Genomic DNA, 25,068 nt, shown 5'->3' with positions numbered 1-25,068 from the left:
TCAAGAATCGTAAACAGTCTTCCTTTATTTATATTTGCAATATGAAATAGAAGCTCAGCACGAACACTCGCACACTCACGCCAGGCTGGGGGAGGGGGGACAAGGCCACATGGCAGCAGGGCTGGGACCCCAGGCCCCTGGGCAAGGGGGCCCAGCCAAACTGATTCAGGGCCCCTGGGGATGTTGCCAGGGAGGCCCCACTCCCCAGGGCCAGGCGCCTGGGTGAAAGTGCAGGGTCTGAGCGAAGGCACAGCCCCACTCGGGCCCGACACCCTCGCAGGCTTTCCCCCAAGGTGGACCTGAGCTGAAAGGCTGGATGTGGGCATGGGCACGGGCATCGGCACCGGAACCACAGAACACAGAACTGGGGCACGGCAGCAGCCTCAGGACCCCAGAGCCAGCCCCCACCAGGATAGACAGGGAGGGTGTGCTTCGGAGCCACGGACCCTACGCGGCATCCCAGCTTCTTCTCTCCTTCTCAGTATATATATAATATATAATATATGTCTCTCTTTCTTCCTTCTTTCCACATGACTCTCTATCTTTATTCTGGGAGACAAAGCTCCGTAATTTCTCTTCTCAGTGCAAATGGGGGTGGGTGGGGGCTTGTCTCCCTGGCACCAGCCTCCTGGGAATCCAGAGGAGAGAATGTGAAGGAAGGGGGTGACAGGAGCAGGGGGCATCTTGGGACCCACCCTGCCCCACTGGGGTCCACGGAAAGGACGGAGGATCTGGCCGCCGCCACCACCACCAGGCAGCTACCTGGGAGGAGAGGGAGACAGAACATGAGGGTCCAGGAGCCCTGTCCCTCCCACCTGCCCCAGGCTGTGGCCACACTCACTGGGAGCCCGGGGAGATGGGCCCTCCAGGGGCAGAGCCGTTGGGCACTGGAGGAGGCTCAAGGGCCTGGGCACTGTCAGAGAAGAGAAGGGACCCAGAGGTCACTGCCTGCCTCCCAGCTTGCCCCACTCCAGTCCCTCCTCCAAGGGAGGCCTTCTCACTGCTCACCTCTGGCCTGGGGGGAGCTCCATGGGCCCTGGGCTCTTCTCCCACTCTGTGGTCTTGGGGGACTGGTGGGCCCCGGAGGCTGGGATGGAGGTAGAGGGGTCTCTGGTGGCACTGTAAACAAGACCAATGAGGCAGTCAGCGGACAGCCTCACTTGTTACCATAATCCACCCTAGACTGCCCATCACTCCTAGAGGGGCCTTACTGAGCATCATGGCCGGACACCAGCTAGATGCTTGGTAGCTTCGTGGATGCCCATGAGGATACAGATGGCAGAGTAAAGTGGGACCAAACAGCCCAGGCAGGGGAAGGGGCAGGCAAGCGGTGCCCACTTTGTACCCCACATCAGCTGCACCAGATACCCTGTGCAGGAGGTGCTTCCCACCCACATAGGTCCTCTGCACATCGGCTTCTGAAGACCCCTTACACCCTCCAGGAAGCCTTTCTCTGCCCCTGGGGCTACAAGGACCCTCAAGCCTACTCCTGCCCTATGCGTATTTACTTAGGAAAAATAAAAAAAGCCACAGGGAATGCAAGGAAAGGCTCAGCAACCAGGAGCAGCCCGAGACAAGACAGCCACACCCATCTCTACAGGAACATAAGGCTGCCCCTGCCCCCCAGCAACCCGGACTAACGCCCCTTTACCTGTCCAAGTTGCTGGGGGTGGAGCGCATCCCATGCAGGGTGGCCTGGAGGCCCTCGGTGCTAACCAAGGCCTGGCAAGGGGCTGTGAAGGAGACAGAGCAGGTATCAGCTGCTGCCTCCCAGCAGCTTCAGACACAGCCAGGCTGAGACCCCAGGACCCCAGTGGGCAGGGCACAGGCAGGCTCACCAGAGGACTCTGTCACTTTGCTATCATCTGTGACTTCCTGAGGTGCTGAGGTGGGCGTGGGGTCCTGAGACCTAGGAGGTAAGAGAAGAGCCCGAAGGTGTGGCTGGGGTCAGCACCCAAGCCTAGGGAGAGGACCCAGGAATGTCAGTCTCATGTCCACTTGCCCCACCTGCCCTCACCTGAGCTGCAGGGCACTGAGGGCTGAAGGACTGGTCAGGCTCTGGGTGGGCGGCATGTCAAGGGGCCCCGCAGGTGCTGGAGGCCCAGAGTGTAGCTCCTCCTCCCCGGAGACTTGGGGGTCCATTGGGGCATCCATAGGCACTGGGTCAAAGGTGGCGGTCCAGCTTGGGCCTGGGGCAGGGGCCAGGGAATGGAGACAAAGGTGAGCTAGCAGCACACACCCCATGTGTACCCGATCACCCACCACCTAACACTCACCAGGAGGCAGAGAGCCAGCTGTGGGGTAAGAAGTGGGGTCAACCCGAACACGGGCTGCCCTGCCATCAGCCTCCTCCTCGTCTTCCTCCTCTTCCTCCTCGTCCTCGCTGTCTGTGCTGCCTCCACTCCTGCCCCCGACACCATTTCATCAGGTGGCCATGCAGGGACAGCCCACTGACCCACTTCCCCCACTGCAGCCCAGGGCCACAGGGTAGACAGATGTTGACAAAAGAAAACAGGCAGAGGAGGACTTTGGGAAGCCACTGACAAGGAGGTCCTAGAGCCTAGGGACAGGGATTCCTGCATGTGCTGAACAGAGCAGTAAAGACGGTCATCCCCATCTGTCCTCCAAGGCAGGACAGACATCCAGGAAATACAGACTCAGACACAGCAGAAGGTCACACAGACAGATGCCAGCTCCTGAGTGCCCACTGGACATCACCAGCATCATCATCCCCTAGCAGGCCTCCCCACCCAGAGCCTCCACTCGATAGAACGGTCCACTCTCTTCCTCTACTGGCCCCAGGCACATTAGACACAGGATGTTCAACCTGCACCAGAGTCACATAGTGGTCTACAGCAGGACATCAAGGTCAGTGGCCAGCAGAGGGTACCCCAGGAAATGAAAGGCCCAGCTCCCAGATCAGGTACTGACAAAGGGGAGTCCATGTAGCTGTACTCTTGGGGTGCTACACTTATCTATATGCATGACACACATATCGTTAAAAAGGTAACATCATTAAAAAGGTGTGGTAGCACCTGGAAGGTGAGGGAAGCTGAGCAGGGAGACACCAAGTTCAAGGCCAACCAGGGCAACTTAGGGAGACCCTGTCTCAAATGAAAAGGACTAGGAATGTGTCTCAATGGTAGCATGCCCCTGGGTTCAAGCCCCATTACTACCAAAAAAAAAAAAAAAGTTAATATAAAACACACTAATCTGCAAATCAAGTCATCAGGCAGCCCACAGAGTCACAGCCCATTGACCTGGTGTTCATGCTGGCAAAATATACACAGCATGAATCCATTTAATCAAAGAACAAAAAATTAACACAATATTCACACAAGGCTGATCACAACCTAATTCCAGCTTTGTGGAATTAGGAAAAAGGGACCCTTTACCCCTGTACGGGAAACGTGCCTAAGAGCTCATATGGGAGCAGCCATGTGATGGAGGGAGGACCCATCTGCACTCCTAGTCTGTCCTTTTCCTTCTGTAGCTCAACTCATTTGGTCTGGGTTTCTATCACTCAAAATTCAAAGTGCCCCAACTAGTACACACACTACTACTCCTTCCTGAGTTCTCACTCAGCCAGGAACTCACCGGACTCCAGGGGGTTGGCCCAAGCGGGCTGTCCTCACCAGCTGGCTGCCCTGCCAAGCACCATACTCTCCATCCGACTCCCCAGAACCCGGGCCCTCCTCCTCATCCTCTTCCTCCTCATCATCATCATCAAACTGCTGGATGCGGTCCTTATAGCATATCTCGAGCAGGTTGGCATTGGGCTAGAGGTACAGGGTGGGAAGATGACTCCTCTGCCCACAGTGCCCTCACATCCCTCCACCCCACTGTCCAGGACAGGCAAGCACTCACGTTCTCGTCATCCGCATGGAGGGAGAAGGTGATGTTGGCTGTCTTGTCAAAAGGCGCGCTAGGAAAGGAGGCAGGGGTGGGTGAGAGGGCACCTTGGGATCCACGTTCCCTTCACTCACTGAAGTGGTGAGCCCACCCCCACAACTACGACTCCCGTCTGCTCCCCAAAGACCTGCAGCACGTGACAGTCGGCTGAGAGAGTGGGGACAAACCAAGCCACCTGACACACGCACATTCCCAGCAGGTCCATAAGCTATGCTGGGCCATCACCAGCCCTGTGCCACATGTTGCTCACATACTGGCCATAGCCACCCTACAAGGGAGTGTCCCGATCTCCTCTCAAAGCACAAGGCAACAAGCTAAGGCACACAGTGGGCCCAGAGTGGGGCAGCCCAGATGTCCACTCTGCACCGGCCACCTCTTAGCTGATCTGACATCTCCTGCAACAGGAACCCTGCAGGGTAGCATATTCATCCCCCAAATTCTGTATCCATTCATTTTTCCCCCCTAGAACACTTCGTGGGTTTGTTCTTCACTTTTTTCATGTAATTCATCTTGGTAGAGGAGAAGGTAACAGCTTTGTTGCCCTTTATTTACTTTTTTTTTTTTTGAGAAAGGGTATGAGGTGCCCAGGTTGGCCTCGGACTTGAGATCCTCCTGCCTCAGCCTCCTAAGTCATAGGGATTAAGGTGTGCACCAGAATGCCTGGCTCATAGCTTCGTCTCACAGGGAAGCTGGTCATTCAATGTCATCCACTGAGTAGTCAGTCCATCCTCCCACCACGGTGGAGTCAGATCTGTACTTGGGTGTTTTTCCCAGGGGTCTCAGCACAGGCCTCTGATCAATAAGACCAATAAGCACAACACACAGCCCAGGATCTCATAGCCACATCTAAGGCCACACAGGGCCACAGCTGAGTGGAGCCTATCAAGGTGCCCCTCACACAGTGCTGCACAGGGGCCCTAGGGTGGCTGCTACAATCCCCTCCCATACTCTCCAGCTATGTTCTGGAGCCTTGGTCCCCTGGCTATCCATGGGCTCAGAAGCCCTGCTCGAAGGCAACTGCGGGTGTTATCCCAAAATGGGTCGACATCCACAAGGCTTCCAGAGCACCGTCAGTGGTGATGGCGATGCTGACCCAGCCTCCCTCATGCCACCCCTCTCCATCTGCACCCCATGTATGACAGCAGGGAGCCTCTTGTCCTGCCCTCTGGGGCAGTGCCCTTCTACTTTTCCCAGTGTTGTGGTGAACTCGCTCTTCATAAACTTCTCACTGAGACAAGGCATCAGCCTCCGTGCTGGCCCAGGGGTGGGGACCTCACCTGCTGGCCTTCAGCACGGGGAGGGGAGACTGCAGAGCCTCAGTCTAATAGGAGATGCGGTGGCCAGAGGCTGGGAGGACGCACACTGTGCGTGTGTGCTGCCAAGACAGGACGGCACTGGGCCTCTCCTCACCCACACAGAGGAACGGCACCCACCACCCTGAGGTGAGGCCTGCCCCACCCTCACAGATACACTTACTTCACACTCTCCTCCTGCTCCCCAAATTCCTCATCATTGAAGCCAAAGTGGTCGATGAAGGCCGAGGTCATGCGCTGCATCTGGAAGTCCATGAAGGCCTGTGGGGGCATGGAGGCGGGGCTGGAGGGAAGCTGAGCAGGGAGAGCCCCGCCCCGTTCCTGCGGCACAGCCCTAGGCCCACCTGCTGCAGCACAGCCTCCTCGGGGAAGTTGAACTCCTTGAGCCGGTCGTCCTCGTCGTCACTGGAGGAATGCAGATGGTGGGTGTTCACCTGGCCAGGACAGGAACAACGGTCAAGGGCCAAGGGTCAAGAGAGAGAGAAGCACATTCCTGCCAGAAACCTGGGCCTCACCAGGTCCACAGTGTTCCTCTTGTTGGTCTCTGCCAGAGGTCCTGACACAAATGCCTCCCACCGCTCCCGCTGTTCACCTGGCAGTTCTAGACACATGGGACGGGAGGAGATGGAAGGAAGGACGTAAGCAGCCACTCAGACTCCAGCACCCTCCCGCCCCACCGGCTGTCCTGGCCAGCCCGCCTCACCCTTCAGCAGCTGCCCCAGCTGCTCGGCATTGGGCCCCTGCTCTGCATTCTGCACCAGTGCGTTGGCCACCCGTGTCAGGTGGCCCATGTAGCCTTTCCTTGGGCCCCCCCCAGACCTGGATGAGAGCAGAGGACACAGCTGGAGGGTGGGGTGGATGCCAGGGCTGCCGAGCCCGGGGCCTGTCCTCCCCTGCCCCATCCACCCTGCAGGGCAGCAGGAGCTCACTGTACACGGTCGTTTTCCTCCCAGGAGGTCAAGATGCGCTCCACCAGGCGGCAGTGTTGCAGCAGCTGTGAGCAGTGGGGATATGGAGCAGTCAGGGTGGAGTCTTCAGCAAGCACACTCCACCAGGCCCCAGGCTCGCATCAGACTGTGAGGGACAGAGGGACAGAGGCAGGCCCTGCCTCCTCGGCCTGCCATCCTCTGGCTTTCTCCACGGAGCACAAGACACACATGCACACACTTGTGGACATGCACATACCCTCAGCCAACCTGGTCATAGGCCTGCCAAGCAGCCTACCCTTGATGACTGCTGCAGCCGGGCACTCACAAACAGGCAGAAGAAGGGACGGGGCAGGCCTCTGAGGGTGCACCCTTAGGGATAGGCCCCCAGAGAGAGGGAAGCAGGGACCCCGACTCACATGTTTCACCACAGGGTTTGGAGCAGGTGTCTCAGAGCTGCTGTCAGGAGGGGCCCCCGAGCTCAGCATGGCGCTCACACACACCTCCACTTGAGCATGCAGGAAGTTGTTGAAGACATAGTGGAAAAAGAGGTCCTGAGGGGGGGGGGGGCACATGCTGGCACCAGAGATGTGTGACCTGCGACCTGGCACTCCCCTGCCCCTAGCCCCCAACCCCCTGGCTCCTGTACCAGCATGGTGTTAGGCACATCCAGCAACAGGAGCTCCTGTGTCAGGGCAGCATCATTGGCACTCAGGGCGCTGGCCAGGAGCTTGACTACATGCAAACGTGTGTTGCCCAGTGGTGGGGCCAGGCTTCCCCATGTCATCCGCAGTGGCTCCAGCTGCAGGAGCAAGAGGGCACTCAGATCCTGAAGGCCACCTTCCCTGCCATCCCATCACCCCTGGAGACACGAAAACCCTCACATCCCCCACCTCGGGAGGCTCAAGTAGGAGCTGGTGGAAGCAGCCGAGTCGCGGGCGCAGGGCGTGCAAGGCACCCACACTGGATGCCATGCTGTCCAGGGCACCCTGGGCCAGGAGCTCTAGCTGGCCATCCACACTGCTGAAGAAGTTGTTCATGGTCACAGCATCCGTCCTGCAGCAGGGGCAGGATCAAGAGCAGAGTGAGCCAGAGGAGCCTGTGCACTCTACACAGGAGAGGGCTCAAAGTCCATGTCTGGGAAGGGAGCCAGCCATCATGTGCCCCAGAGGTTGCTCGTCTGGAGCCCTCCTGACAGGCTGGAGAAGATTGTGAGCCCCAGTCCAGCCACAGTGTCCACAGTTCACTGGGCACAAGTAAGGGGAACTGGATGAGGCCGAGCCTGGCAGGTGGAATACAAGCCCCAAGGCAGCCTGAGGACTGGTCTAGGCGCAGACAGCCATTGAAAACTGCCCCTCCCACCAACCAGCTTTGAACAGTGAGCCCGGCCTCAGTTCCTCCTCCTCTTTTTTTTTTTTTAATGTGGAGCTGGGGATTGAACCCAGGCCTTGTGCATGCAAGGCAAGCACCCTACCAACTGAGCCACATCCCCAGCCCAGTTTCCTCCTTCTTAATGAAATAAGATGTGGCACATCAAACTGGCATACAGGAACACAACCAGCCACTAAGCCGTGGGGCAGCCGGGCGCTGCTGCTTCGCCCCACAGACAACAAAGCGTGCCATCTCTGGACAGCACCTTCACCTTGGCCTCCTGGGCTCCAAAAGGGTCAGCAGCACCTGGATCCCACTGACAATGACTGACTGGTTCTGCTCTCCCTCAAACATGTTGCTCAGGAGCTGCTCGATGGTCTCCTGCCTGGGAAGCAGGAGTAGGTCAGAGTGAAGGCCCAGGGCAGGGACCCAAGATGGCTCCCCTCCCTGGGCTTCAACTCCCATTCTGCAAACCCACTTCTCCAGGGTGGCCAACAGCTGGTCAGGCTCCGGGCTGTCCTGGCCTTGGATCATCAGGTCCCGGCTCAGGCGGATGATGTCGCACAGGGACTGGGATGCGTTGGAATGTTGCTGGGGAGGGGGAAATGAGTGAGGACCCTACATAAGCTGACCATCTGTGGCCTCTAGCCACTTTGGGATACAGAAGGTCACACAGACACAGGGAAATATGCTACAAAAGGAGGGAACAAAGAAGTACCAAATGCTTCCAGAAAAGACACACACACACACACACACACACACACTCTCTCTCTCATACACACACACACACAAACCACTGCTCACAACACCAGATGCCCAAAAGCTGGTGGAGGGAAAGCAGATTATGACCTCTCTACACCATGGAGTATTACTATGCCACCAAAAGAAATGAGGCATTGACCCATGCTACAACAAGGATGATGCTTGTGTGTGATGCTGGGACAGAAACAGGGCCTGTAAAGGTGCTCTGCCACTGAGCCACACCCCAGCCTGAGGATGGTCCTGAAAACACTGTCAAGGGACAGAAGCCAGACACAGAATATCATCTAGTATGAGATTCCATTTTTATTAAACATGACAGAATGTAGCTCAGTGGTAGAGCACTTGCCTAGCATGTGTGAGGCCATGGGTTCAATCTCTAGTACTAAACAAATAAAAAAGACAAAACCCCAAATTGTTTGTATAAAATGTACAGAAAGGGCTTGGTTGCCAGGAAGAGGGACAGGCAAGATTGGGAAAGTGCTAATGGCCACAGGGTTTCGAGTATGAAAAATACTCTTTGAGTTACCCACAATACTGTGGATGTACTAGAACCCACTGAACTATAACCTTAAATTGGTATAATATACAACATGCCATTTATATCTCAGTAAAGCTGTTAAGAAAGGAGAGCGCCGGGGGTGGTGGCACACGCCTATAATCCCAGCAACTTGGGAGGCATAGACAGAAAGATCACAAGTTCAAAGTCAGCCTCAGCAAACAAGCAAGACCTTGCTTCAAAATAAAAAGGGCTGGAGAGGTGGCTCAGTGGTTAACGGCCCCTGGGTTCAAAATAAAAGGGGGTTAAGCAGGGAGTGAAACACAAGCAGAGCATTGGGTCTAACCGAGCAGGCAGGCAGCCACAGCTCAGTCTTGTGCCCCTGTCCCTCGAGGACACCAGGGCTATACCTCCAGGCCCTCATGGACCCTCCACAGCCCACAGCCTGTGTGAACCTTATGCTGTGCTCCCTTTCTCAAGGGGCAGGACCTGACGTAAGAGGCCTGAAGAACACCAGGGCACTCACATTGTCATCCTTGGATGGGTGGATCTGCTCGATCAGCCGCTGGACAATCTTCTCCTCATTGAGCCACTGAGGGTGAGAAGCCAGGGCTGCTTTAGGTTCCCTGGGTTTTTTTGTTTTTTTTTTTTTTTTTACTGGGGATTGAACCCAGGTCCTCCTCACCTCCTATGTCCTCCCCAGGCCTCCCTGAGAACTCCCTAAGGCCACCCCTGAGCTACAACCCCAGCCTTTTTGTTTTTGTTGTTTTAGAGACGGGGTCTCGCCAAACTGAGGAATCTGGCCTCACAGTGTCCACCACAGTGTCACCACTGCATCTGGATGATTTCTAACCCTGACTGAGTGGGGCCCTCCTCACATTGAAGACATCCTGCCGCAGCTGGGGCCGCTCCACACAGGTAAGCAGGCGCAAGAGGAGGTCCATGATGGCCGAGGTGCCAATGTGCCGCAACAGCAGGTCCACAAAGTCATCCTTCTTGCGTAGGAAGGACACGAGCTGGAGGCACAGGGCCACGTCATGTCCCAGGTTCCTTGATCCCAAGCAACCCCCCAACCCCAGTGTGGAAGGGAAGCAGGCACCTGGTCTGTCTTGCGGTTGATGAGGATGCCCATGACCTTGCTAAAAAAGCTAGCGAGCAGCGGGTTAAGGCTGTCACTGCTCTGCAGGAAGCCATAGAGCCGGCTCAGGAGGGACTCATCTGCACCCAGGGCATCGTTGATCTGGGGCACGTCCGAGGTGAGAATCTCGCAGGCCACACTGGGGTACCTAGGAGACAAGCATGGGAATTAGGGGAACTCAGAGAACGTTGGGCTCATGAGTCCAGGAAAGGGAAGCAAAAGGAACACTTTTAAGATCCTCCTCACTGCCCACGTCCTCCCCAGGCCTTTCTGAGAACTGCGGAGGCTCTCCAACACCCCAAGAAAACATCTGACCTGAGTATGGTTCTGAAGCCCCTTCACTTCCTTACCCTGCCACCACCACCAACTCCATTCCTCCCAAGGACACACAAGCAGCCCATACACTGTCCCAGTCAAGGCTGGCTCCCTCTAGGTCACCACCTGAGTGTCCCTCCTGGCCCCTGACCCAGGCAACTTTTCTGAACCTCTAACCCCATCTCCTGCTTCGCTTCTTCAGACACATGCACAGTGTTGGGCAGCTCCAGGAAAAGAGCTATTCTGCCCAGGCTACCACCCAAAGCCCCTGGAGACCACAATCTGCTCTGGTCTAATCCATAAATTGTGGAGGATATCACAGGTGCCCCTCCCCTGGAAAGCAGACTCCCTGGGAAGGGGCAGGCACCCTGGGCCAAGCAAGGTGCAAGTGTGGAGATGGAGGCTGCCTTGCTATAAACAGCCTGGTTCACAGCCTGCTGTACACCGGTGGAGTATAGGTGAACAGAGGCCCTTGGAGAGAGAAGCCAGAGCAAAGAAAAAAGAGAAGGCACACATGTGGGGTGTGTATGTGTGTGTGCGGCAGCTGACAGACATCAGGGAGCGAGAGGGACACTCTGCTGGCACACCAGAGGTGCTATCAGCAGCAGCAGCAGGGGACCCACCAGTCCTCAAGCTCCCAGTCTGGTGCCCTTGTCGGCTCTGCTTTACCAAGTCCCCACTACAAAAGGCCAACGGAGCAGCAGCCCTCATCCCCTCTGTCTGGCTCAGGACTCCAAACTGAAAACTTAAGAGTGAGGCAGAGAGTGGCACCAGTGGACTAGGAGCAGGGACAAGAAGGGTACAGACATGGAAGCCATTGGGAGAAGAGTGCAAGGGCCCAGGAAGGGCAGTATGAGGGCGAATGCAGCCCAAACCCCTGACAGGGCCTGCTGCCCGGTCCTGCCTCCCTCCCTACAGAGGTTGTGGGCGCCTCCACCCACAGCACTCTGCATGCCACGGAGTACACTGCACCAAGGACAGAAGCCAGCTGCTGCCCTCTCAAGTAAGACAACAGAGTCACAGGTGTTAAAGATGTGATCCAGAACCAGGGGATTTGCTTTAACCCCCCAGGGAGCCCTCTAGAGGTTTAAAGCACGTGGGTCCAAATCACATAAGCCAAGGCCCATCAAGTAGACCTCAACGACAACAAAAAGACACTCATCTTTCCCACTGCAGCCTGAGTCTCCAGAGAACTCACCCTGAGGGAAAAAGCCCAACATGTCACCTATCAGATGATGCACTTGATCATACTTTCCAAATGACAAAACTCCATAAATGGGGCTGAGATATGGCTCAGTGGTAAAGCATTTGCCTAACATGCAGAAGGCCCTGGACTTGACCCTCAGCACGCGCCCCCACCTCCAAAAAAATTGTTAAGTAGAGACAACTAGTGGTTGCCAAGGGTCAGGGACAGGATAGGAGAAAGTGGGTGTGGTTATAAATGGGCATATGAGGGGTCCTTGTGGTGACAGAAGTGTTCAGGATGTGGTACAGACACACAAACCTATAGGATGATAAGCTTAGTACCTGTGCACACGAGTAGGCACAAGTAAATCCAGGGAACCTCATTTCAACAGGTGGGAATACAGCATCCTTGTGACCATCCCAGCTGTGATACCACTAGGGGCAATGTGGCAATAGATACTCAGGAATTCTCTATCATTTCTACAACTGTATTTCATTCTACAATTACCCCAATAAAGATCTAAGCTGGAAAAAAAGATCAGGAAAAAAAGTAGGCACTGGGTAAATGAAATACTGGCAAAACAGCACTTCTTGTCAGGGCTGGGTGAAGTGGGACTTACTCATTCCACCAGGCCCTGCATTATGGGTAGGTCTGGAAAATCCCACCATATAAAGCAATCTGCAGCAGGGCAGAGTCTGCACCCAGGTGAGCTGTGTGACCCTGGAAGGGACCCAGCCCTCTCTGCCTCAGTTCCTTATCTCCAAACCCAAGTTACTGAATGTTGGGGTGGTGTGGGGGACTTACTTGTAGCGCAGCCGCTCCTCACCACTGGCTGGTGGCTCCTGGGTGACCCAGGACACCATGGCCTGCAGGTGTGGTGGCTGCAGCAAGAAGTCCAGCAGCTTGCGGTTGACGACCTTGCACTCCTGCAACACGTCCTCCTCATCCAGCAGCTCGGACAGGCTCAGGTCCTCCCGCTCCAGCAGTGTATCCAGGTGCGAGCTTGTGTGCAGGTCAAACTTCCAAAACATGGCGCCCTGTGGGCAACAGGACACAATCTGCATGTTACGGTCCCAGCCAAGGTAGTCGCCAGCCATACTAGCCAAGTGCCCCCTTCCTGACTGCAGACCCAGGTCTGCATCCTCAGGTGGAACCTGTCCCCAGGGATGTGCCCCAGCTCAGCCTTCCCATCGCACAAGCTGGACGCTCCCAGTGAGCATCAGGCTCTGCCAGTGACCCTCCAACCCACCATTTCCAGCAGGCCAGTCATTTCCCCTACATTCCACAGGGTCATTTCACATCCAAGGCCCACTGCCCCATCCACCCTCAGCCCTAGGCCTGGTGAAGTGCTCTATGCAGACCACACAAGACCAGCAAGGAGAGGCCAGACACTGCAGAGTGACTTCAGTTCCTCTCCCCACAAGTGTTCACTGTCTACATATCTAGGCAGGGACACCCTAAGGACATGACTTGAAATTCTGGCTTCAGACTCACTTCTACCTATCTGCTGAACAAATTCAAATGCCCCATGACCTCTAGTACACAGCTGATGCCCAGCCCAGCAAATCACCCAAGGCTGCCTGCGAGGTGCGGGCGGTGGCAAGGAGCGAGGAGGAAGTCTGCTCATCTGGAGGCTGTGGCTGTTGCTTGGACACCACACACACAAACACACCCCAACCATCTCCTCACCACCCCTCATGAAGGCCTGGGACAGGGAAGGGGAAAGTTGCCGGGTGGGGCTGGGAGGCTCCCAAAATAGACACTGCCCAGTGCCCAAATGAACCCAGGACAGAATGAACCCAGCTTCAGAGGGATAAGAATAATAAAATGAGCTACCAACACCTAGCTCCTCACCACCCAGGGCACAGGTAACTAACAGGCAACGAGAGCAACTCACCAGAGGCAAGGCAGTTCTGTTCTGAGCCACTGACATTACCTGACACATGCTCCTCATAAGGACCTCTTAGGCTCCAGAGCCTGTGGGAGGCAGAGCCAACCTGTGCTCCTGGTCACTGGTTCATCAGCATACACCGCACACAACATCCAGACCACAACCACCCCACACAGGCTGCCAATACCTCATCACACAGGATTGGAGGAACCAAGGCCCAGGTACATGGATGGCTTCCTGGACCCTGCAGACCATCTGGCCCGAAAGACAGCATCTACGGAGCTCCTGCCAAAGGCAAGGCACCAACCACATTTCCTGCTCCTTACCTCCCTCTTCCGAGCCTCACAATCATGGAAGCAGAGGCCACTGTTGCCACAGGCCACCATTGGAGGCAGGATACCTCCTCCTAGGCAAACAGATGCTGGTGCCTCTCTAACAATGCCTTCTGCACTCTCTCTCTGCCCAACCCTTCCTTCTGAGTTCTCTACATAGCCCTCCACTATATCCCTAAACCCTCTGACCTGCAACCTGAGTGACTGTAACTGTGAGGTAGGGGACCAGGAAGAAGATGGAGCCCCATGGCAGAGCAGGACAGTTGCAGCCGACTCCCTTACCTCCTTGCTATCTGCCCACTCCAACAAGGGGACCACCCTAGGCTCAGTACAGGAGGCATGGCTGGGATGTACCTTGGGGAACTGACAATCCTGATGCGATATGCTGTCAGTTCCTACACCCAGGCCTACGAAGGTGGAATAAAGGAAAGGGTTGTGATCGGTGGCAGCCATTATGGAAAGGTGGGGGCAGGAAGAGGCAGAAGCAGGCTCCAAGACTGCCACAGAGCAGGGGCAACTGAAGAGCCCCACTCCTCTATGGCCTCCAGGTCCTAGTCCACAACTCACTGGGACTTGCCCCTGAGCCCCTGACCCCAGACTGCTTTTCCAATAACCGTTCTAAAATACTAACTTGAACACCTCATGTTTGTTCCCACTAGAATTTTGCACTAAGGGCCCTGAGGACCAGGCCCCCATCTCCCGTCCCCTCTGCTAAGCCCACCCTCAACATGCTCAGTGACATACTGCTCCCACCCCTACAAGGCTACACACGAGGCTCTGAGCCCCCGTCACCCAGTCCCAGTTCACTTGGCTAACTGACTGACCTCCACCGTCCACAGAGCTCCAATCCTACTCCCCGGGAGGCAGGGTGCAGGCAGGGGGCATGCCTGATATCACCTCCACCAGAGAGGGCTCCAGGCACCCTGTGCTCAGCTATCTCAGAGGTGTCTCCTTCACAGCCCACAGACCCCAGGAAGACCCCTCCAGTGCGTGTAGCCCCCAGCACTGTGCTGGACACCCCGAAGGCCTTAAGGGTCTTTGTGGATAGAGGCACTGTCATATTATCATCTGAAAAGGACAACTTTGACCAATGCACCTAGCACCTCCATTGTACCATCATTCTAAGAACTTCACAGTCATAACTCAACCAGCTCTCTTGACTATCCTCCAAAGGAGGAACTGCTGGCACCATTTTTTTTTTAATATTTGTTTTTTAGTTGTAATTGGACGCAATACCTCCATTTCACTTACTTTTATGTGGTGCTGAGGACCGAACCCAGGGTCTCGCACGTGCGAGGCAAGCGCTCTACTGCTGAGCCACAACCCCAGCCCCTGCTGGCCCCATTTTACAGGTGAGGAAATTGAGACACACCAAGGTAACTGGCCAAGCCTAGATCTGAGAGGCAAACAGTAGAATTAGCACTCAGACCTGAAGGTGAATTCTCAGAGCATTACAGCCTTGTGCCAGCACTGGGCCTTCCTGGATGAATGAGTGAGCTCCAGAAGGCTGCTTCCAGCACTTGCCCTGCATCAGGACAGCTGGCCATGGCATCTGAGCTGGCTATCCCCACGAGGAGCTTGGCATTTCCAGGCCAACATTCCTGCTCCTGAGGGGGAGGTGGCTGGACACTAAGCTCCACATCTACCTCATCCCAACACTTACTCAACAGACACCTTCTGGATTGAGGGTGGGGGAAGCTGGGGATATGGTTCAGTGGTCCAGCACTTAACTGGCATACATGAGGCCCTGTGTTCAATCCCTAGCAATACGCACACACACACACAGAAGGCAATGGTCCTCATGTCCCCTGTGGACCAGCTGTGATAGCATAGCTCACCCCTGCCCATCAGTGGGACACTGTCATTCAGACACCTCATTTGTTCTCCAACCTCGCACCATCAGAAATCCAGGGGCTTAGCAAGGCTTCCCAGTCCAGATCCAGCCCCTGCTGATCCTCCATCTCCTCTCTCCCTGCATATCCACCAGCCCAAACCAGGTGCTCACTGCCTCATCCTCCTCAGCCAGCCAGCCAGCCAGCAGGAGCTTGCTCAGATGACAGACCCTTAGTGGCCTCCTGTTGCTCTCATATACCACCTTGAACTAGATCTTCCAGCCTCTCTCACGCCATGTTCTACAACTTCCCCGGGGATACGGGTCTTCTTTCTGCCCCCAGAATATGCTACAGCCAGGCACAGTGGTGCACACCTGAAATCCCAGATACTAGGGAGGCTGAGAGTCTGAGGCAGGAGGGTCACAAGTTTGAGGCCAGCCTTGGCAACTTATTAAGACCCTACCTCAAAACAAAAAATAAAAAAGGCTAGGGATGTAGCTCAGTGGTAGAGTGCCCCTGAGTTCAATCCCCAGCCCCCAAAAAGAAAACAATAAGAACAAAAACAGAACATGCTATGCCTGGATCACCTCAAGGACTCCCCCAATAACGGGTTGCTTATGCTTTTGTTTCACAGAACAGGGAGCCCACATTTGGGCTTTCCCCACCTAGCCTAGCAGAACCAGCCCCCAGCCCCACTTTCGTCCACTGTTCTGTTGTGTCTCCCTGGGACAAGCATTCTGACCCACACAGCATTGAGTGTTGTCTGGAAGCAACATGACCACACAGTAATGGTGTACTTGCAGTATATACACATAAACTGCCTCTGAGGATACTTCTTCAAAATCTTCCTCACTAGGTTACCAGGAGCACCTGGAGCAGCACCTCACACAGAACCCGGCACTGTGGCAGTAACTGCTCACAAACACTAGTTGAAAGACAGCCCCATCTCCAAACTAGTGGTCACAAGGTTCCTGCCCTGTGACGGGATGCTGCTGTACCACTCCCACCCCTGGCCTGGGCCCCTCCTAGCCACAAAGGCAACTGGGCTGGCTGGGAGGGACAGGCTGGCCTCCACAGATGGAGTGCTGGGTGTATTCTCCCCCAGTGTGAGAGAACATAAAAGCACCCTGCTGCACAGGAAACATGCCTGCACCGTGGGACTCCCCGTTCTGCTCAGATGCCAGACCTGAGTCCTCAGGGACCTGTCCCTAGTTTCTACTCCACTTGATGATGAGGAATGCAACAGGCTGACCTAGCGCCTGCCACCAATGAGAAAACGGAGGACCATTGAAAGGGACACCAATCCAAAGCACACTGGAGCAGGATGCATTTCCTGATCTGGGTGTACCTAGGACCAGCATTATCTCAAGGGACAACCACCAAATTAATCATGACTCTAATTTCCGGCTGAAGCCCATGCAGTGGGAACCAACAAGAAGTTCAACGTGGTGAACACACAGCCTCTCTACATGGAGCAGCAAGGAGGCCAGGCAGGTCAGAAAGTGGCCCAGACACGCAGAGCCACACGCTGTACAGCCCCACTGACGGGAGTGTCCCGAATGGGCAAGTCCACAGACACAGAAAGTGGATTAGTTTTCAGGAATCGGGGTAGGGTGGACAAGTGGGGATAGTTTCCTTTGGGGGTTAATTTTTTTCTTTTTATTTTCTAAAATCAACTGTAAGAGTAAGAAAAAGGAAAAAAATAAATTATGGCAATGGTTCCACAAGGTTGTGAACACATTAGGAACCATGGGTTGGTCACTTCAAACAGACAAACTACATGGCATATGAATGGTATCTCAAAACCGTTACCAAAGGAACAGAAGCTGCTGAGGCGACCTCACTGAGGCCAGGCACGGGCTTATGCTACATCCCAGCCAGCCCAGAACTGACAGGGGCCCACTGGCCTGGCCACCATGGCTCTGCTCTGGGGAGCCAATCCAGGTTGCCCCTGCCCCATCTCTCAACACCAACACCCCCTGTCCCAGCCAAGGGGCAGGACAGGGCCATGCCATGACAGCAGCTGTAGAGAATCCAGGCACTTGCCCTCACAGCACCTCCTCTCTCCACACTAATAATAGGAAGAATTCTCACTGTCCCTAATGGAAAGGGGTCCAGAAGGACAGAGACACTCAGCTACCATGAGGCAGAGCTAGGATTCTCCCCTTCCAATGTACCCTGGTCCCTTGACAGACAGCACTCACTCACTTCTAAGGCACTGGTTAAAGGGCACAGGGTACAGCCCCTCAAACCCAAAACTTGTCTCACCCCTGCTCCAAACTCAGCACCTGCTTCAGGGAATAGGCCAGGCTTCACTCCCAAAGTTGGATACCCAGAGAACTGGCTCTAGGGAGAGGGCTGGCTGGCATGGGGTGTGGTATTCAGGGGCCTCTGTGAGCCCCAAGAACCCAGGCAGCCCTTAAATTCTCAATCTCAGGTCATTCCTCCAAAAATCAGAAGTAGGGGGAAAGACTCAAATTCAACTGAATAATAATTGAGGCCCTCCAAACACTGGTTCTGACTGAAGATACAAATACAGCAGAACTTTAAAAAGAGAGAAAAAGAAACTTTTCCCACCACAAAATCAATCCACTCTGGCTTCAAACCCTGACTCTCAGCACCCATCTTTCAATTTAATGAAAACTGCTGGAAACCTGGGAGTTGGCAAGACAGCAAAGCTTCGCATTCACTCTCTAACCTGTCACTTGGCTTCTCTGAGCATGAGTCCTCGGCTATGAAATGGGGGACAAAACCCAGGAGGGAGGGCTGTTATGAAAATGAGCTGAGCTGCCCCTAAAATCACATCCAAATACTGGAGCGGGATGGGTAGGAGACAGTCACCAAATGGCACTCAAAATAGAAAAGCAGGAGACAAACAACCTTTCCTCAAGTGACTCAAGCACTTTTCCTCAGATCATTCAAACACTCAGGCATGCACCACACACACCGCCACCCCCACACTCTGCGACTTTCAGCAACTTCAAGAAAACGGAAGTTGACTACCACTAGTTTTGAGAGACCTTAGAGACCGTTTGAAAACCATGGCTCTGACTGCAAACGGAAGAAGGGGAAATTGTAAATGAGAAAGGAAGCCCTTAAAAACGAAAACTACCTCTGCTTCTCCTGCTAGCCCTAAACCACTGCCTCTGTTTTCTTGTTTCGCTGTGTTCTTCTAAGGCCTTCAACACCAGCTGCCCGTCAAAAGACCTCCAGCCCCTTCCCTGGAGCAGACAAGGCCTCACTGCGGCTCCCACAGCAGCAGCCACATCCCCAAACACAGATGTGCCTACCAGGAAACCCATGGCCAGTCCTTTATCTGCCAAATCTTCCTAGCCCTGGCCCCCCAGCACCTGGAAATGGAGGAGGTTGAGGGCATGAGGCCTCTCAGAACCTCTGAGGACAGCCACCTGGCTACCAAGGCTCAACAGAGGCTCCAGCTCAGGACAGGCCCATAGTCCAGCAGACTGTCTTAGGAGGGGAGAGAACCAGCCGCAGGCCTGCCAACATCCAGCTCCTTAAAAGGCTAGGTGGTTCAGAGTCAGCAAAACCTCTAACTTCACAGCACTGAACCGAATCTGGAAAGGGGGTTTGTGACACTGAATTCCAAGGACAGAGAAAGGACAACAACCTTACTGCCTCTGAGCAGGACCCACAGCTGCAGAACTGAACACCACCATGGCAGGATAGGCACTGCAGACAAACATTTGGGAGAAGGGACCACTGACAGAAGGGGAGAGGGGCCTGGCTAAGGCTACAAGGTACAACGACATGGGACTTTCCAGGGGGTGGGAAAGCCTGGGGGAAGGTCCCCAGTTAGAGGGCAAACCAGGCACCTCCCCCTCTGATAGCAGACCCCACTCCCAGGGGAAGTGGCAGCTGTGGCCCAACCTAAGGGATGTAGTACTTCAGAACAGTCTAGGGACACTTGGTCAAGGACTGGGGAGGAGACTCACATGATCCATTCTCCTGGACTTGTCACAGGTTTAAAGGAAAAGAACAGTGGACAGATTTCAAATAACCCGTGCATAAACAAAAGGAGCAAGTTAATATCACAGGTGATTTGGGTTCAAATCTTATCTTTCTAACTGAAATCTCTGCGGCCTAGACCAAGGACTTAACCCCAGTGAGCCCGTTTTCTCCTCTGGGAAATGGCTTACAGATGGGGGTCATTCTAAGGTAGCACTTCCTAGAAGAATCCATAAACCCACTGTTCAAAGGAAATTCCTGGTCTGGCAACGGTAGGAGGGCTTATCACCAACAAGCCATGGTACGCAAATCAGGGAAGAGGAAGACATCTCTGGCTCACCAGAGCGTCCAGGCCTTTCACCTCACCTCTTGCTACAAGAATGGCACAGCACCCAACAATTGGTGCACCTCACCTGACTGCGCTCAGCTCCAGCTGAGCAGTTCCTTCTACCTTCCCTTCCATTCTGCAGGTCTGACTAGCTCACACTGGGTGCTTGAGATCTCCACACAGCAGTACTTCCTCCAGGAAGCTTCTCCATGCCTCCTTCTATATCATCCCCTGGTTATCTTAAGACAGCATCTGAGCCCCCTGGAAAAAATGCCAATTTCTCAGGATCTAGCATAAGGCAAGGTTCAGAGCTAAAGGTACTTGCTGGATTTAAAAAAAAAAAAAAAAAAACTGAAGGCAGTGGGGGAAGCTAACAGTCAAAGATCCTTTAAAAGGTCATCCTCTTGGGCTGGGGATATAGCTCATTTGTAAAGTGCTTGCCTTGCATGCACAAGGCCCTGGGTTTGATCCCTAGCACCAAAAGAAAAGAAAAGTCATCCTCTAATGGAAAGAAACAGTGTATGATCCAACAAAAGCAAACCACCAAAACGATGAAAGTAATCAAAATACACTTAACACACTGCCACTCACAAATTTAACAGAGGAGATAAGCCCATATAATACCCAATGCTCAAGCAATAAAGCTAGGTTTCTCTCTATCAGCACTATTGACATCTGGGGCTGAAGTGGTTTCTGTGGTGAGGGGACTGTCATGTGTATTCTATGACATTGAGCAGCATCCCTGGCCTCCACACATACCCACTAGATGCTGGTAGCATTCCCTCTTCCAGTTGTAACAACCAAAAAGGTCTCCAGACATTATCAAATGTTTCCTGCCCAGTTGAAGGGCATAAACTGCAATATATATCCCAAACCAAATAGTAATTTACAGAGCTATTGGTTCAGGTACACTTACTGGGCCTTATATTCTGCTATGGGAATCTACAAATATCCATGCTTAATCCCCAGAACCACCTATGAGGAAAGTTCTCGTGTTAACCCCACTTAAATGAGGAGGAGGCACAGATCACTTAGTAACTTGCCAGAGGTCCCACCAATTAGAAAAGCACAGCCAGGACTGGCACCTAGGTCTGACAATCCATACTTGCCTTCACTACCTCTTCATGATCCTAATCCCAAAATTAGAGTCATTGAACATAGACAAAATGACACTCAGGGTTGGGGTGGTGGCTCAGCGGCAGAGCACTTGCCTAGCATGTGTGAGGCACTGGGTTCGAATCTCAGCACCACATATAAATAAATGAATAAAATAAAGGTCCATCAACAACTTAAAAAAAAAAAAAAAGGAACTGCCTTCAGGATCATTTAAAAAAAAAAATGATACTCAATAGGCAAAAGTTTTATTCTGCTCAGTGGCAAAACACCTCCCTAGCATGTGCAGGGCCCTGGGTTCAATCCCCAGCACCACAAACAAACAAGAAAAACAGAGCACACAGCATTTTAACAGCATAAGCCAACGCCAACCACCATTCCAACACCAGTAAGTGGATGCGGCAGGGTGTGGTGAGCGTTTCCATGTGTGCAGTACACGTTAATACAGGGGTATGTATACAAACCACTCCAAATGTGCTCTTCGGGCAATCTCAAATCTCTGGGGCATTTGCCCTGGTGCTGAGTTAGAACCTTGCCCTCAGGCTAGAAGTGACCCCACTGCAGGTTTCTTTACAACGCTGAACCTAGTATCACATCTGTCAGAAAATGCAGCTTCCTTTCCAGAAACATCATCTTACTTTTTAGGCGGGTTAACAGAAACGCCTGCATCCTCAGTGCAGACAAGGGTGTCTGTGTATAAGGGAGCAAGACCCTAACCAGAGGTCACACTCAAAGCCCTGGACAGGCATCCCAGCCATGCCACTCTGTCCCTCTGCCCCTCAACGCTTCTTCACTCAACCACACAGAGGACTCAGGTTCCTCCAATGTTCCCACCTTTACATATTTGCAGGTGCTGTTCCTTCCACTCGGAAGGCTCTTCTTTCCACTTTCCATCTGTCAACTCCTACTCATCCTTCCTAGACAGAAAAAGCCACCTGTCTGGCCAGTCTCACCAGTCTCTCCCACTCTGTGGCCTCCTGCAGCAGTGCCCTGAGTTACCTCATCACAAGACAGTAATTGTGACTGTCCAGTGGTGCCTTTGTCTCCCCAGGGGGCAGCTCCCCCACTCTGGGCCCAGCCCCAAGTTCCCAAGCCTGGCCTCAGCAGGCCTCGCAGCACAGAAGCAGGCCAGATCTCCCCAGCCTTCTGCCCCAGGCAGCCAGACACCAGGACAGGAGCCTCGCTCAGGTGAAGGGAAGCCACTATTCTGGGAGTCAGGAGGCCAAGGAATCCAAGAAGGCTGGCAAGAGGAAAGGGCAAGTGTGTGGGAAGAAAGGAGGATCTGAGGAGGAAAAGAAGTAGCACCCAAGGGGAGTAAGACTGAGGGGATGGGCAGTGGCAGAGGAGCCCAAGGAGGCTGAACTCAGGGGGTGAGGAGGTAATGAGAGTCCCAGCAGAAGGGACCCTGATGTTAGCTGGGGGAAGAGGGTGGGCCAGGGCCCAGGCAAGAACCTTAAGATCATAGGGGCTCCCAAAGGAAAAAAGTAAGGGGATGGGAGTGGGCAGGGGACATGAGACTAAGGAACTTGGGACACTGAGAGGAGGCGGGCGGGTTAAGGGTGCGACGCAATTCAGGGGAAGAGACAGAGACTCGGGGAGAGGCGGGTGTGCAGAAAGTTAGAGACAGACACACACTGGCTGAGGAAAGAGAGACTCGGGAGTGAAGGGGAAGGGACAGAGACTGGGGGACAGAGGGGAAGACAGAGACTCAGGAGTGAAGGGTAAAGGACAGAGACTGGGGGACAGAGGGGAAGACAGAGACTCAGGAGTGAAGCGGAAGGGACAGAGACTGGGCGACAGGGGAAGACAGAGACTCAGGAGTGAAGGGGAAGGGACAGAGACTGGGGGACTGGGGAAGACAGACTTAGGAGTGAAGGGGAAGGGACAGAGACTCAGGGGGCAAGGAGGAGACAGCGCGAGGGCGCGCGCGTGTGTACCAGGGCAAGGGCCGGGAAGGGACTGAGCCTAAGGCAGAGAGGAGGCAACGGGAAGGACTCAGACTCGCGCCAAGGGAAGGGAGAGGAAGGGACGTGAATGGACAAGAAGCGACGGGGACTCGGGACGAGGTAAGGGACGGGAAGGAACCGAGACTCAGGCACAGAGGAAGGGGCGGAAAGGACAGCAGGGCGACAGCAGCGGAAGAGCGGCCGGGAGCGGCGCCGGGCTCACCTGCGCGGCGGGGCGGCGGCTCCTCGCACTCGGGGCTCATCGGGGCGCACCCCCTCGCCCCGCCGCCGGCGGCTCGGCCCCGCCGCGGGCCCGGACCGTGGGGCGGGGGCGGCGGCTCGCGCAGGCGCCGCGACGGGCTCGGGGCGCGCACGCGCCCTCGGTCAGGCCGCGCGGGGCCGCGTCGAACTTTGGGACCACGGCGAGGGCGGCGTCGGGTGGCGAGGCCCGCGAGGCGCCTCCGCGCGCAGGGACGGGGAATTCGGCTGGGTTCCCGGCCGAGCCGGCGCCCGCGAGAGGAGAATACGTCCTCCTCCGCAGCCCGAGTAGACCGCAGAGCTGCACAGCGGCCAACGGAGGCCGACGCCCGCTTCCTCAGCCGACGCCTCCCCTGAAGCGGCTGGGTCTCGGGCTGCAGTCCGCCTAAGCACCTCCGACGCCCGACTCGCTCCGCCACTATCCCATAATGCCCCGAGCGCGAGCGGCTGCGGAAGCCCCGCCCTCCCGCCGCCGCCTCGCTGCGCAGGTGCGCTGGAGCTACTCTCCTGATGCACGCAGTGCGCATGCGCTTGTCCGGACGTCCGACCCCACCCTCCGGGTACTCAGCCTCCGCCTGTGCGCCTGCGCTAGGCGTGTTCTCGTTCTGTGTGAATAAGCGCAGAAGGCCAGTGTGCAGGCCCCGCCGTCGCCGGGGACCTTTGCACCGCCCTGCCGGGAAGCCACTAAGCCCAGTGATCTTGCTACTCCATGGCGTCTCTCCCCGATCGGTCTTCCATCCGCGGTGCCGCTCCTCGCGGCCCAGTTCTGCTTGGGCTGTAGGGTCGGGTCCCGAAGCGTCCATCCCGGCGTGACCCTACCCTAGTCCCCCTGGCCCCGCTTCTCTGGCGCCGCCTTCTCTCTGGCTGTGGCTGACTTCTGTCCTGCTCCTGGGCCGTGGCCACTTCTCTAGCCCAGAGCTGCACAGGGTCCTCCCACACCTTGTGTTCACGCAGGTCCATCTGGCTCTGTGCCTCAGCTCCCCCGACTTCATAACTCCCTCCCTGCCCATCTTAGAGGCCTCGTGTGCGGGTTAGAAGTGCGTTAAAGAACATAATTTGCTTTTAAACCTGCAGATGGATGTTTTTTCATTTTAGGGACATTTTGTTGAATCATGTATCTGAGTATGTTCTTTTCTGTATTTCAAGAAGGCCAGTTATACATGCACATCTGCCAACTTCTAATGGCTTTAATCTTTGTCGTATTCCCCAGCATCCACTGATTAACACCTGTCAGTAATTTGATTTTTTCAGCCATGTCTTTTCTGGTCCCTGCTAGAAATATCTAGTGTGTATGTTATGCTCAGTTTTGCTTGGTCCTTGTATCTGGCAGCTTGTTCTGCAGGACAGATTATCTCAATGGCATGGCATGTGCCATGTGCCATGTGCCATGTTCACAGCTTGAACCTGCACATATGCAGGCTGGCAAGACTGTACTCCCCATGTCTCATCGCTCAGATGCCAGAGAGCCTGGGCCCAGCTGCATTAGTGTATTTTAAGTCCACTGTCTCACATCAGCCACCATCTTTTGGTTAAAGGAAGCCACATGGTCAAGTCCATCATGGTGGCAGGAGGTGCATATGCTGTACCCACCATGGGACAGGAAAGTCCTCTTGTCTCATCGATGTGGAATGGAAGGGAGAGAACATTCACTGCACAATGTAGTTTACCACAATTCTCAATTTGTTTCCCCGGGTTTGCCAATCCTCATTTTTCATCTTTGACATCTCATTTTAAAGTAGTCTCAGGTTCCTGACATAAACCTTGCAGCAATTATGAGCATATTAGGGTTCTCCAGAGAATCAGAACCAATAGGATGCTTATCAATATATAAAAGCAGCCGAGTGCAGTGACACATGCCTATAATCCCTGCAGCTTGGGAAGCTGAGGCACAAGGATCACAAGTTCAAAGCCAGCCTCAGCAACTTATCTAACCTAATCTAAATAAAGTGCAAAAAAGGGCTGGGGATGTGGCTCAGTGGTTAA

The 25,068-nt window shown here is 54.6% G+C and overlaps 1 protein-coding gene across 3 annotated transcripts; it reads right to left on the bottom strand.

The window, feature by feature from the left end:
• Positions 1–5: 5 nt before the first annotated feature.
• Ppp6r1 (protein phosphatase 6 regulatory subunit 1) lies at positions 6–23,179 on the bottom strand. Of its 3 annotated transcripts, XM_046431077.2 has the most exons (24): positions 23,051–23,179; positions 12,224–12,456; positions 9,880–10,066; positions 9,659–9,796; positions 9,307–9,372; positions 8,001–8,113; positions 7,794–7,907; positions 7,045–7,207; positions 6,801–6,953; positions 6,571–6,705; positions 6,155–6,219; positions 5,929–6,044; positions 5,741–5,826; positions 5,570–5,659; positions 5,389–5,486; positions 3,868–3,925; positions 3,598–3,779; positions 2,277–2,404; positions 2,018–2,189; positions 1,839–1,909; positions 1,652–1,733; positions 1,009–1,119; positions 842–913; positions 6–762 (listed from the first exon to the last, which is right to left on the bottom strand). In XM_046431077.2, the coding sequence occupies exons 2-24, from the start codon at positions 12,448–12,450 to the stop codon at positions 759–761; spliced, it is 2,631 nt and encodes an 876-aa protein (XP_046287033.1). In that variant the 5' UTR covers positions 12,451–12,456; positions 23,051–23,179; the 3' UTR covers positions 6–758. The 3 variants fall into 3 exon arrangements, with proteins under 3 accessions (XP_046287033.1, XP_046287034.1, XP_046287032.1); XM_046431078.1 differs by lacking the exons at positions 842–913; positions 23,051–23,179; XM_046431076.1 differs by lacking the exons at positions 6–762; positions 23,051–23,179 and having other exon boundaries at positions 838–913.
• Between the last annotated feature and the right edge of the window lie 1,889 nt (positions 23,180–25,068).

This window comes from Marmota monax, unplaced genomic scaffold, assembly GCF_021218885.2.
Source record: "Marmota monax isolate L192 unplaced genomic scaffold, Marmota_monax_Labrador192_F-V1.1 WCK01_AAM20220418_F8-fsc00215, whole genome shotgun sequence".
In the NCBI taxonomy this organism is placed as follows: Eukaryota; Metazoa; Chordata; class Mammalia; order Rodentia; family Sciuridae; genus Marmota; species Marmota monax.
The sequence above is the reverse complement of the archived record's forward strand: the minus strand, read 5'-3'. Positions and strand labels throughout refer to the sequence as shown.

Coding starts and splice junctions, on each gene's coding strand:
- Ppp6r1 (XM_046431077.2), bottom strand. CDS start 12,450: ATGTTTTGGAAGTTTGACCTGCACACAAGCTCGCACCTGGATACACTG. Junction 6,706..6,800: donor ATGTGCCTAACACCATGCTG/GTACAGGAGCCA, acceptor CCCCCCCCTCAG/GACCTCTTTTTCCACTATGT. Junction 1,120..1,651: donor ACCCCCAGCAACTTGGACAG/GTAAAGGGGCGT, acceptor TCTTGTTTACAG/TGCCACCAGAGACCCCTCTA.